This window comes from Dendrobium catenatum, unplaced genomic scaffold (assembly GCF_001605985.2).
Source record: "Dendrobium catenatum unplaced genomic scaffold, ASM160598v2 fragScaff_scaffold_133, whole genome shotgun sequence".
In the NCBI taxonomy this organism is placed as follows: domain Eukaryota; kingdom Viridiplantae; phylum Streptophyta; class Magnoliopsida; order Asparagales; family Orchidaceae; genus Dendrobium; species Dendrobium catenatum.
In genome coordinates this window covers 10,076,439-10,091,126 of record NW_021318595.1, presented here as the reverse complement: position 1 = coordinate 10,091,126, position 14,688 = coordinate 10,076,439, and the positions used below count along the sequence as shown (strand labels likewise).

The window sequence follows — 14,688 nt, the reverse complement described above, 5'->3', positions numbered from 1 at the left end:
TTTCGGCAGCCTCCCGACGTCTCCTCCCCACCGAGGGAGAAATCGGGACGACATCTGCCGAAATTTCTTCCTACCCGTACCTAAGGTCGACGACGTAGGGTCTTCAATTTTAAATCATCCCACCAGGATCTAAGATCGACTGTGTAGGGTCTTCGAATTTTGTTTCATCCCGCCCAGATCTAAGATCAATGGCGTGGGGGCTTCGAATTTAAAACCATCCGCCCGGATCTAAGATCACGACGCGGGTCTTCGAATTGTGAAACCATCCGCCCATATCTAAGATTGATGGCGCGGGTCTTCGACACCTGTTTTGAAAATCCCTCTTTTTTTAATAATATATATTATATTATAATAAAACATATATCATAATATAATATATATTTATTAGAATATAATACAACATTATATTATAATATTATTCTATTATATTAATATATATAATAATATATCAATATAACAAAGGAAGGGAGGCGGGATGAAGCCCGATTGGGCTAGGACATGGCGACGGAAGTCACGCACAGAGGCGGCTTGGTCTGGGGGTTCGGCGTCGGCAGGCGGCAGCGGGTTCGGCGGCCTCGGATCAGGCGGAAGGACGGCGGGTTCGGCTCAGGTGAGTCGGTCGGCGGCGGTGGAAGATTGGGATCGACGGGAGCAAAAGGTAAGTCGACTCAAACAGAGGAGACGAACGAGAACGCAGGTATGGGCTTCGGTTTCTCCTTCTTTGTATTCCTTTATTTGCGTCTATGTCCACCGAATGTGAGGGCCTTTCTATGTCGTGAGAGGCGACGGTTCCTTGCGATCGTGGGTAAGTCAGTGGAATGAGCGGTTGAGTCGTGGGTTTGTCGGCGGAATGAGCGGTTACAGTCAACAAACATAAGGTGGTTTGACCAAGTATTTTCCTATCTCACTTGGATTACATCAAGGATCAAACTTAAGCCCATATCTTTTTGCTTTAGTCATGGATGTTCTTACTAGACATTTGCAAGAGGATGTGTACCCAGTTATATGCTTGTTGTTGATGATTTTCTTCTTGTTGATAAGACTAGAGAGGAAGTTGAAGGTGACCTTGAATTATGGAGGTCAACCTAAGAGTCTAAAGGTTTTCGTTTGAGTATATCTGAAATCGAATACATGGAGTGTAAAGGTAGTACTAATAGATCTATTGGGGGGATTGTGACGTTGGGTGATCAAGTCATTAATAAGAATACATATTTTAGATATCTTGGGTCTATTGTTCAGAGTGAAGGTTAAATAGATGGGGATTTATTAGTAGAATTCAAGTTGGATGGTTGAAGTGGAGGAATGCATCGGGCTTGTTGTGTCATAGAAAAGTACCTCTCAAACTTGAGGAAAAATTCTATAAGATATTAAGATGGTGGAGAGACTTGCAATGCTTTATGGCGCAGAATGTTGAACATTAAAAGATAAGCATAATATTAAGTTAAGTGTTACAGAAATGAGGATGCTCAGGTGGATGAGAGGCTTTAGTCTTAGAGAAAGGATAGGAAACAAGCATATACGTGAAAATTTTGGAGTAGCTCCAGTGGCAAATAATATTAGAGCGAGTTGCCTTAGATGGTTTGGTTACATAAAATGGCAGCCTTCCGATGACCTAGTTAGGAGAGTAGATGTATTAGATTTGGCTTATGTTAAGAAATGTAAAGGTAGACCTAAGAATACTTGGTTAGAAAATATTAGATATGATATTTCTTTATTATATTTAAATGAGAATTTGACTCTTAACAGGAGAAGAAGGATTCATGTAGCCGACCCCACAGTGGGATAAAGGCTTGATGTTGTTGTTGGTGTTGTTGGTCTTATAATTATTATTTATTATTTAGAATGAAAATATGCTGCTTTCCATGACCCCTTCTCCATTGAATGCTTGATTTTCTTTTCCATTTTTCTCCATTTTCTTCAAGGCTTCCAGGAGTTTTTCATTGTGATTCTATATCAATTGATATCAAAGCTCAACTTCATCCTAAGAATCATCTTCTACAAGAAAAAAAAAGATGAAGGATTCATGATGCAGCTTACTTAGGGTCGGTCATATGATTCAAATTGAATGGTGCTCATAATATTCATATCCTCCCCATTAAGGGTGCTTTTGGGACGGCTGCAGCTGTCGGTAAAGTAGATTGCAAAGTTATTGTACAAAAAGTTACTTTCAAAAATTGTTGTACATAAAGCAGTATATTTTGTTTGGGAAGTATAACTGTTAAGTTGTTGTGCTACAGCTATATGTGAATAAATTACTTTTATACCCTTACATATTGAGTTGAAAAAAAATGATGTAAATGTCAATTTTTTAAAAAAAATAATACGCTAATAAATAACAATTCTAAATAAAAAATTTATCAATTTTTATGAAATATTTTATAACTATTAAATACCATAATATAATATTTTTTTATCCACTGTGATAATCTTAATGGAATTGGTCAGGATCAATATGAGGAGGCTTATCGTCATTCTTCTTCCACCCCCACAGACTCACAACCTCAACCTCATTGGCCGTTTCTGCACCTTCTCAGGCCTCGCCGAACCCATATCACATAATAAACCCATCATCGAAACCATACAAGCTCAGAAACAATTCCATGACCAGATCGGCTTGGAAGCAGCTCATCGCGACATCTATGGCTGCAATCTCAGAATCTCCTCTCTCGACCGGCGAGGAGATATCAATGGAGCACGGGTCCCTCTGTTTTGCCCATAGCGATCGTCCTCACCATGTTCTCACCCAAGTGCTGTGCCACCTCCAACACAAGGCGGATTGGGTTGTCCAGCACCTCGAGAGCAGTCAGGATCGGTGGTTATCCCTCATCAAACCGCACGTCGACGACAGCTCCGATCACTTGGCATACACGGCCGACAGCGCCAGTGCCTATGAACTCGTCTGTGACCTTGGCACTGGGACCACTCGAAGCTTTGGCGTGTAATGGTGGGGAAGGTGCAGGCACAGCGGCGGCGGTAGCATACTCGACTGTGCAGGAGAGGAGGAAACCGGTGGGTTAAGGGCGAGAGATCGGGGAAGGAATGGGAGGTCTCGGATTTGGAGAGGAGGATTTGAGAGATGAGAAACAGCGAGAGGAAGTGCGGAGTAAGGAAGAGAGGATCCGACGTGAGGCCATTGAAAGGTTGCGGGGGGATTTACGTAATTTTTCTGCCGAAAGCAGCGGACCGCAGGAGATATTGAAAGGTTGCAGGAAGCAACTACATGCCGCGAAATTTTTCTGCCGCAGTTCTGCCGCAATGCCCCAAACAACCATTTGAAAACTTTTCATAAAGTAAAGCAGCAGTGCCGCCGTCCCAAACACACCCTAAATCTGTATAACCGAAACGCTAATTCAAATCTCCACTCACAACCTAGTTCACCCTTCCCTTAGCCCCAAGCTTAGTGACTAGAAGTAAAATGTACCATGGATGGTGATGTCATGACAATTGATGGCTCCAATAAGCTATTATTCTCAAAAAAAAAAAAGAGAGAGAAGTTAAATGTCATTTTCGATATCATAGATGGTAATCCATGCCAGACCCTATTATGATAAGAATTTAATGATGGAACCTACTCTTTATATCCTCAAATATTTTTTAAAGTAATTTGAAAAGTTGCAAAATCCTTCTGAAAGTTTCAGGAAGCTTTTTGTTAGGACGGTTCCTCTTGAACCGGCCCAACTAGGGCCGGTTTTTGTTTATAGGAGGCGGGCTAATACCGCCTCCTCCCCCACTTTGTCGCCCAACATAGTGGGTCCCACTATTCAAAAACAAATCTAAAAGGGTAAAGGAGGGGGCAGCTAGGGATTGGGAAGGAATTTTGATTTAGAAAGTTTATGTATTAAATAGGAGGGAGGAATTAGGGTTACGGTTATGCTTTGATTTGTTTCTCTTGATGTTCCTTGCCATCTTGGCCTCTTGGGCTCTTGATGCAATCAAGTTGTCCAATGACTGCTATCTGGATGCTTCGGTTTTCCACCCTTGGTGCTCCGATTTTCCCCTCCTTGGCAGTTATGCTGTTGCTTCGGTTTTCCCCCCACTTTATGTTATGTGGATGCTTCGTTTTTCCCCCTTAGCAACTGTCCCTTTAGGACCTGTTTGCTGCAGTTTTCTAGGTGTTCCTATTGGCTATTTGGGAAGTACATTAACTACATGTATTAATTGTCTTTTTTTCTTTTTTCCCCTATAAATGGTGTTGTTTTGTGGTTGTTTTAGGAAGGATATGTGATGATTTTTTGATATGTAAACCTGCAGGTTTGTTCTAGCTTGCGAGCTAGCCTCCTTTCCCCTTGCCCTCTACTATTTCGACTCAGTCTTCTACCTTTTCTTCTCTATCCACGGTTCCCGCCCCATTTGTATCTTTCTTTTCTTAATATATAAATTGTAAGTTGTTGTGTTCTAGTATTATAATATTATACATGTGTTTGTCTATGTTTATAGTAAGGAAGACTCTTAGTTTGCAATCTTAAACTGTGTATTTTTTTGTTACATCATTTTGGTATCAGAGCTTTAAGTTGTAGGTCATGGATGGAAAGCTAAACACTCAACAAACCGAAGTTCCATGTCAAGATGCAAAGGAATCTACAGAGGGTGAAAGTCATCCTTCTATTCAGACAATCTCATCAGGAGATGAGAATTCTCCACCAAGGGAGAATTGATGCAATCAAGTTGTCCCTTGGCTACTATCTGGATGCTTCGATTTCCCCACTTGGTGCTTCGGTTTCCCCCTCGGCAGATGTGTTGTTGTTTTGATTTTCCCGCCACTTTACGCTATGTGGATGCTTTGTTTTTTCCCCTTAACGGTTGTCCCTTTGGTCCATGTTCACTGCAGTTTTCTAGGTGTTCATATTGACTATTTGGGAGGTGCATTAACTACATGTATTAATTATCTTTTTTTTTCCTTTTTTCCCCTATAAATGGGATTGTTTTGTGGTTGTTTTAGGAAGGATATGTGATAATTTTTTGTAAAGTAAACCTATGGGTTTTCACTAGCTTGCGAGCTAGCCTCCTTCCCCTTCCCCTCTAAAATTTAATCTCAGTCTTCTACCTCCTCCTTCTCTATCCACGGTTCCCGCCCCAACTGTATCCTTCTTCTCTTTAAAAATTATAAGTTGCAAGGTAGTTGCATCGTGTCTTGTCTTAATGTAATTTGAGGTGGCTTCTAAGAGTAGTTAGAAGCTTTATTGTATCCTATTTAGTGTGTGTTTTGTCATTTTGAAGGAAGACAAGTCTTTTTATTATGCAATCATAGTTTGTGTTCATTTGTTGTATTTTTTTGGTTGCATCAGATCTAGACTTCTTGTCTAGAGATTGGGAGAGAATGATCCTCCTCTCGAATTGAGGATCACTTGTATCATGTTTTGTGTTTGTTTGGGTTTGATTCCCTTATTGCAATCCATCGTTTTGGGGTTGATTTCACCCAGATTTTTGCATTATTCTCGCTGTTTTCACCAATTAGTGATAGGTTTGCTTACGAGCTCAAGTATTTCCCTTGGGGCTACTTGCGAACTCAAGTATTTCCTATCACTTTTCCATAAATGTTTAATAAGATTTGGCAAGGTTTCCAAAAGGTTCATTAGAAGCTTTAAAAAATTTATTGAATCTTCTGAGAGTATCATGAAACACTTATGTAGATATCTTTTATCAGGCACAAAATCGAGGGGAATCAAACACTTGAAAAAATGAGAGGACAAGAAAATAAGGGGAGTAGAGGCAATTTCTAAAGAGAAATTAAGGAGAAAAATATGCAGTGCTTATGTGGCACAACTATAATGGGCAATTTAGCCCTGGTTTTAACTAATTAAGATGACGGTTACACTTAAATGACTTGATTAATACAAAGGATGGGTACCTATAGCAACATAGCATTCAGTTCTTCCAACAAGAATCAAGCTCTCTAGAGTTGAATTATTTGCACCCCGGGGAGGATTGATGGAAAACAATCATGAATCATGCGTTAGTGAATAATATTTTTACGGTGTTATCATTTCATATTTTTTTGCTTAGAAGTTTAATCCTGATTGTCTTTAGTTTCATATCCATAAGCAAAATAATCAATTTATGATTATCAATATAGGATTATTTTGTCTTATCTTTAAAATCTTTAATTATAAATAGAGATCTCAGGTATATCCAGAATGAAAACAAATGTTATTTTGCATGGCTTCTTCCCCTTCTTAGGTTATGTGACCTTTGTCCCTTATTTCTTGTTGCTTCCTTTGTCCAACTTCAAGGCTTCTAGAAATATGCAGTGGTGATTCTTCATCAATATTCCAAAAGAGCTAACTTTATATCGTGCAAATTGTTTTGCACAGCTTCTAATCAAGCTACTTTTTTATTTCTAAATAAATCCTATCACATCAATTAAAGTATATTCTCATATCCTACCTTGCATATGTGCAAGCTACGTAGGTCAACCTTTTAATATATTTACCTTTAAAAAGTGTTACCCTCATCATCCCTCTAATATAACTATTTTTCTCTATTAATCCTAAGTTTGACACACATCCTACGAAGATGTACATAAACATGGCAAATAGATTCACATTAAAATTGAAACAAAAGTTAAGACACTTAGGCTTTGTTTGGGATAGCTTTTTTACTGCTTCTTAAAACAGCTTTCTAGAATAAAAAAATTTACTTTTTGTACTAGAAATATGTTTTAAGATGCAGTAAAAAAGCCATCTCAAACGAAGCTTTTAATATACCAATGTTGACTATTGATCATCAACTATTAGCTAAAACTTTAAATTGATGGTGTCCATTCATAAGTATATTACACTCAACTTCCATTAAAGATTCATAAGTAATATACCCAAATAATAAGTTCTATCAAAGTTAGATGGTTTGAGTATTTTCGAACAATGTTTAAGAGTATTTGATTCTCAAGTGAGCTCCACACGGTTGAGTCGGTTCTTGTGATGGTGTTGAATAGATATCATTTAATGAGCAGTGATAGTTGATGTGAATGACCTTCTTGTGAGGAGATGATTGCTAGCATGCACAAGAGTAGAGAATAGTCCAACACACAAAATGAAAGAAGAGATAAATTCTAAATAAACTAGTAGTTAAACTTAGCTATTAGTTTAGGCTTTTAGGTTGATGAAAATTCATCCACAACTTAGATGCTTAGTTATCCACACACCTTTAACCATTTTACATTCTCATTTTAAACAAATTCAATTAGGCTATTATGAGTTTTTTTACATGTTACTAAACATTCAGATCCATGTTCTCTCATCAAATGGTGCTCTTAAAGCACTTATTCATTTAAACTGCCCAATTTTAATTCCAAAATTTGTCTTTATTTACATCACCGGTCTTCATAAAATTAATCAATATATTAAACTTAAGTATCACTTCATCTTTAAAGAATATGTTGAAGGATCGTGGGACCCACAAGTCAATCAATCTTGATAAAGAACATTGAGCACACCGACTAAATGTTATAACCAATAGATCAATCCTCTTATGGTCCTTCAATTGCAATCCGTGAACCTTCTCTTACCATTCTAGCCGTTGGCCCCCTTGGGGATTATTTTTTTCTTTTTTAAATAGTTTTGATTCATTTCTATTATAAGTCTTTTAGATAATTCTATAAATACTTCTACATATTTTATATAGAATCAAACAAAAAAAAATCAAAATACTTTTTTCTACAAGTCATCACGGGAACTAATAATTTGATGATTTACATTCATTGAAACAAACACATCTGAGACTTCCATGATAATTTTCTTAATGCTACTAGCTATTAATTAAATCAAATTTGGTTAGATAAGTTCCAAATTCCCTCTCTAAACAACCAGTCTAAAAGATCAAAAACTACACTTGTTCTTAATTCCACCATCTTTAGATTTTTTTTTTATTGCTTCTAAGAAATGAATGAATCATTACTATTTTAAATTATATGATTAAAATTCTCATAGCATCGTCTTAAAATCTTTGAAGAATGAATTTTCTATACTTTATGCCCAAATAGTCCATCTGCAATTCAGCAGCTCCACTTATAAAAGCAAATAAGTGATTTTCTTACTTATTTATGTTCAGCATTGACATCACATTTCTATCCCTTACAAGATACCCACCATCCATCCACTCATATAACTCTTCTTACTAAAAACTAAATATCCTTTTTAAGCAGCGACTATTTCTGTTGCTCCTCAAATATATGCTATAGTATCCATCAATTTTTTCAAATTTGAATTTTTTTTTTAAATTTTTTTAATAAACCATGACTAAAAGTACTAATCAAATTCATCATACCCTCATCAATAATATATATTAGCAATCAGCCAATCACCCTACTATAACTATATTTCTATTATTAGCATTCCAAATATAGAATAAATTATAAACATTTCCAACAAATGAGCCTTAAAAATAGCACCATACCTAGGTATCAACCAACAACATATGAGCAAGAGTGAAAAAAGAAGACAACCTGTCAGGACTCCTGCTTGGAGATCTTCGTGAACGCCTTGGTGGTGACCACTCCCGGTAATTCCTGAACCTTCCATTCCTGTGGAGGATTCAAGTAAATTAAATATTTATAATTCTTTCGATACATAATCTCTCTAAGTCTCTTCATAAATAACACTTACCTATCGACATCTCTTCCTAGATCATTTCTTCCCTTATATTGGGAAGGACGAACAGGCGAACGTACCGGTGATGGTGTCCTATACCGACGAGCAAATGAATATTCCTTAGTAAATCCTCGTCCTTTTCTTATGCGTTGAGAACCACCATCTTGAGAAACTTTGGTAATATTTTGTGTTTCAGTTGGTGCAGGCTCTGAGGCTTTAGTTGACAGCTGATATTGCCTGATGGGCTCTCTTTCTGGACTTCTGGCAGAACCATCCAACTGTAGGCTCCCACTTGGACCACTACTAGGACTCATACCACCTCCAGATTTCTTGTGCAGCCCCCTTTACATGAAAGAACAAGCAAAGGTTATAACATACGTTACAGATGAAATGCACAAGCCAATTACATAAATTCTAAAAAGACAATTCTTAAGAGGCAAAACCTGGATCCAATTGATTTCTCATCAGAAATGTGATGCTGATTTATGGGTCTGTCAACTTGGGTATCCAAATCATCATTATGTTGCCTAGCTTCCCCGTTTTCTTGAACTTCACCCTCCTCTTGGGAAGCATAATCTTTAGAAGACTTCTTGTCAGCAAATGTTTTCCCTTCTACAGCTACTTTACCTGAGATAGGAAGCTAAGATTGAATTCATCTCAACAAAACAATTCAAACAATCCCCAACAGAATTATTAATTAAAGAATAAGTATATTTCTCACAATAAAAAAATTGTATGATGAAAAATGACGTCAGAACTAGAAGGAAGCAATCCAGCAAGGACGCATGCAATAAATTAATCACATTGCAGAAAGAAGGCCCAAACGATAATTGAGCAAAATGTAGCGAGAAACAAACATCCAGGCAAGCGAAAGAGAATTAAATTGCTGTCCCTTAAATAGATGTCATTTTCATAATCAATTAAAAAATATTATCTTAACCAAGCATTTTTAGAATAAATGAGTTATGATCCGTCAACAGTATATACAAGAAAAAAAATTCAAGATCAATATTGTAATATTACAAATATTATCTTAACCAAGCATTTAATTCTGGGGTCTAATTTCCCATATGAGCAAGCTCCTATGGTTAATTATATCATAAGGCTTTTAGGCCCTAAGAAATCTCTTGATTAAAACCATGATCATGTCATAAGAATATCAAAGATAATAAGAGAAGTTGTATTCTTTGAATGTGAAGAAGGGATCACTCAAAAATATATAAAAGATTAGCATTCCAAAGAAAAATAATACTGAGGATGCATAAGCTTGAGATGCTCAAGATACCTAAAAAAACATAAACCAATATTGACTTTATACTTTAAAAAAATGATCCTTCATTAATTCTATGTTAAAATTAATTATTTTTATAAAAAGTGGGGGCTTACTATCCTGCCACAAAGGTAATTATAACATTTGGAGACTGCCCGGAAGAGAACTAATACATCATAACATGATGCTAGCCTCAAACTTAAATCTATAGTAGGGACTTAATATACCCTTATGATATAACCCTATAACATGATGCTAGCCTCAAACTTAAATCTATAGTAGGGACTTAATATACCCTTATGATATAACCCTCTACCTAATATAATGCAAACGGAAGATGGGGATTACAATTCAAGCCCCACACGAGGCTAAAAAAGCCCATGACATGGACTTACTATCGTGCCTAGAAATGACAGTCATTTAAACCCACTTAAACGCATTTAAATCCATGATTCCAAGTCTCTATGTAAATGCAAGATATGACAAATGTTATTATTAAGAATGAGACTTATAACCCAAAATCAAAGCAAAGGTTGCGCCAACTACTGAAGAGAGCCCTAGACAAATCACTTCGTCTCTATTCAAATAACCTAAAAAAGAAAGAGAATGCAAATAATAATTGAGACCCCATGTTGTCAGAGATCAATGATCGGGATCATTTCTCCACTTATGATTATGCCAAACCCCTATTGCTAATAGTTGTCATAAGAGACAAATATGATAGGCTGGTTCACCCTGAACCAGCTCAGGAGCCGGCCCAATTCTACAGGAGGCGAAAAGGGGTCCGCCCCCTTTGATCTGCCGCCCACTTGTGTGGGCCCCACTTGAAGCAATTGAGGAAGGAGGGTTGGGCGGCTAGGGTGAGAGGAAAAATTTGAATGAGGGAGGTTTGAATTAGGAAATTAATTGTATTAATAGGAGGATTTGTTTTAGGGTTAGGTTTATGCTTTGGTTTGTTTTCTCTTGAAGTTTTTTTGGCATCCTAGTCACTAGACTCATCATCTAGAGATTGGGAGATATTGATCCTCCTCTAGAATTGAGGATCATTTGTATCTTGTTATCGTGTCTGTTTGGCTTTGGTTCTCTTATTGCAATCCATTGTTTTGAGGCTGATTTTGCATTATTCTCGCTGTTTTCTCCAATTAGTGATAGGTTTGCTTGCGAACTCAAGTATTTCCTATCAAATTGATATCAGAGCATCATCTTAGGACCAACGGCGGCTGAAATCGAAACCAGCAATCGAAACCCCCCACATGTTGAAAATCGATATCAAAAAAAGGGGGAAGACTATGGTATGATCGTTGTGTCAAATCAGGACATACAAAGGAGACATGAAGATTCATGAAAAATCAACTGATTGGAAGGCAAACAAATCAGCACAATAAAGCAAAGTGAACTCTGTCAACATCACGCAAGATCAATCCATCAAAGCTGAAGCCATTCCTTTAACCAAGGAGCATTTAGAGATGCTGAAGTTACTGCTTAACAACGTCACGAAACAACAGTATCCAAAACCTGCTGCTACCAGCCTACACGCTCAATCAGGTATAAAACAGTCAAAACTTTGGGTTATTGACTCAGAAGCATCACATGACAGGAGACATTACACTTCTTTCATGACTATCAAACTTATCATTTAAATCGAGTAGTTAAAGTTGATGATTTGGGAACTAGTTTCGCTTTTGTCACATAAACTATCACCCTTAAATCGATGCTTTATGTGCCCAATTTTGAGTGCAATCTGATTTCCATTAGTAAATTGACTCCTGATGATAAATGCTTAACAATTTTCTCCAATAATATATGTATTTTTCGGGAACTAGATTCGGAGAAGAAGATTGTAAGTGCTGAGATGTGTTGTAAGTTATACTACATCAAGACACCCAAATCCTTAATTGCTGCTAAGAATCATCCTATTGCGAGTCAGTTTGTTGAGAATCTTTCTAGAGTCAGTCAAGAGAGAAAGATTATCATGTGGCATTATAGGTTAGGTTATCCAAATTTCATGTATCTTGAAAAGCTTTTTCCCCATTTATTTATTAATAAAAATCCAAGTTTGTTCAAAGGTGAAACTTGCCAATTGACAAAACACACCATATTATCTTACCCAATTTCTCATTAACAGCCTTCTAAATCCTTTGCCTTGATCCATAGTGATATTTAGAGACCATCAAAAGTTTAAAATATAAGTGGTGCAAGGTGATTTGTGATATTTGTTGATGATCATACTAGACTCACTTGGGTTTATTTAATGAAGGAAAATTTTGAAGTTGAAAGGATATTCAAATCATTTCAACTAATTATTCAAAACTAGTTTGATACAAAAATTCAAATCTTAAAGCCAGAAAATGGGAGAGAATACTTTCATTCTATCATGAGGGAATATCTATCAAGCCAAGGGATAATCCAAGTGAGTTCATGTGCGTATACGCCTCAACAAAATGGGATAGCTAAGGGGAAAAATAGGCACCTCCTGAAAGTTGCCAGATCACAAAAGTACCATAATATCTATGGGGGGAAGTCATTCTTACAGCTGCATACCTAATAAATAGGTTACCTACTCAGGTACTAAAATTTGAAACACCTTGACAAACTCTACCCAAAGTCTATCCTCATGCTCGATTCATATCATCAAATCTTTCACCTAAAATTTTTGGGTGCTCTGCCTTTGTTTATATCTATTCACAAGATAGGAGCAAACTTGACCCAAGATTAAAAAAAATGCGTCTTTATTAGCTATTACCCGACAAAAAGACGTTACAAATGCTTTTGTCTTACTTCTAGGAAGGTATTTGAAACAATGGATGCACCTTTTTTTAAAACAATCCATACTTCACTAGTTCTGAAATTCAGCGGGAGAGCGAAGAAGAATTTTAAACTTGGGAGTGGAATTCCTTATTATACAACCAAATAGAGTCCAATCAAAATCAACAAATATCATAAGAAATCCAAACTACGAGTATTTCCCAAGATATATCTACTATGTCTTAACCTCCACAGTCCACCTTCAGACCTATTACCTTCACCCATAAGTCCTAATTAATCCCTACAAAGAGCAACAATTAAGGAACAACAATATGTATTACTCAAGGAAAAAGAAAAAAAATCAACATATGCAGAGCAAGACACATCTTGCACCTGCCAAATCTCCTTCAATGGATCCAACGACTGTAGAGATTCATACAGAGAAGAAAAATGAAGTTTAAAAGGAGATAAAGTCATTAAATGGCCAGAAAGAATCATGCACCAAGCATCCAATCGAAAACTCTCTCACATAGTAGATTATTAGACACTTATCAAGTATTCCTTTCCAAGTTGGATGATGTGCAGATTCCGACCAATATTCAAGAAGCTTTGAATCACCCAAGATGGAGACAAGTTGTTAAAGAAGAAATTATGACTTTGGAAAAAATCAAACATGGGTAATTACGAATCTCACACCATAAAAGAAAGTTGTGACCTGCAAATGGGTATTCACCATAAAGCATAAGGAGGATAGTAGTGTTAAGAGGCAGAAAGCTAGACTGGTTAAAAGAGGATTCACTCAGTCTTATGGAATAGACTATTAGGAAACTTTTGCTCATGTTGCAAAGTTCAACACCATCAGGATTCTTCTTTCCTTAGCAGCAAATTTAGATTGGCCCCTACATCAACTAGATATCAAGAATGCATTCTTGAATGGAACCTGAAAGAAGATGTTTACATGGAGATTTCAATGGGAATTCAGAAGTCTTATGCATGGGACAAAGTGTGTAAACTGTTGAAATCATTGTATAGATTAAAGTAGTCTCCTAAAGTATGATTTGAAATATTCTTAAAATATGTAAAAGGTCAAGATTTTAACAATGCCAGACAGATCATACCTTGTTTGTGAAGCAATCAAAAAGAAATAAGGTAACAGTACTAATTGTATATGTGGATGACATCATCCTTACTGGAAATGATGTAGATGAAATAATGAAGATCAAACAAGCATTGTCCAAGGAGTTTGAAGTTAACATCTAGGATCACTTAGATACTTCCTTGGTATGGAGGTAGCTCGATCAAGCAAATGTATATTCGTTTCCTGACACAAGTATACATTAGACCTACTAAAGGAGACCAGCCTGTTGGGATGCAGACCAACCAATACACCTTGGGATTCTAAGAAGAAACTTGGGATAGAAAAAGAGGAGGTTCCAATAGATAAAGGAAGACATCAACGTATGATAGGAAAGCTTATATACCTCTCCTACACCCGTCAAAATATTGGGTTTGCTGTGAATATGGTGAGCCAATATGGCAATATATGAGTAATCTTATGGAGTACATGCTCAAGAACACTCCTGGAAAGAGGCTATTATTCAATAAAAATGAAGATAAAAAATTAATCATTTATTCTGATGCAGATTGGGCAGGATCAACCACATGATACTGTTCATTTGTGTGGGAGAAGCTAGTGACATGGAGGAGCAAGAAACAATATATTATTTCCAATAGCAGTATGGAATATGAACTGAGACCATTAGCAGTTACTATTTATGAAGGTGTTTGGATCAAACAAGTATTGATTGAACTAAGAATAAAGATTGAAGGCGGGATAAAGTTGAAATGTGATAATCAAGCCACAATCAGTATGGCCAAGGATTTAGTACACCACGACAGAACAAAACATGTTACCATTGATAGATACTTTATATCTGAGAAAATAGAGAACTCGGAAATTGAAGTAATATATATGCTCCAACTCATGAACAACTTGATGATGTTCTAACAAAGGCACTGTTGGGTTCTCTACTTGTAAGTTTGTTTGGAAGTTAGAATTGTACAACATGTACAACCCAACTTGAGGGG

At 36.7% G+C, this 14,688-nt stretch overlaps 1 protein-coding gene across 3 annotated transcripts in view; it reads right to left on the bottom strand.

The window, feature by feature from the left end:
- LOC110110019 (peptidyl-prolyl cis-trans isomerase CYP63) overlaps positions 1-14,688 on the bottom strand; it is a 34,073-nt gene that overhangs the window by 5,557 nt on the left and 13,828 nt on the right. For all 3 annotated transcript variants that reach the window (XM_020841299.2, XM_020841300.2, XM_028699948.1), the window contains exons 11-13: positions 9,029-9,212; positions 8,601-8,927; positions 8,441-8,518 (exon numbers count right to left, since the gene is read on the bottom strand). In XM_020841299.2, coding sequence (XP_020696958.1) covers positions 8,441-8,518; positions 8,601-8,927; positions 9,029-9,212 — 589 coding nt within the window. The remainder of the gene's footprint in view (positions 1-8,440; positions 8,519-8,600; positions 8,928-9,028; positions 9,213-14,688) is intronic.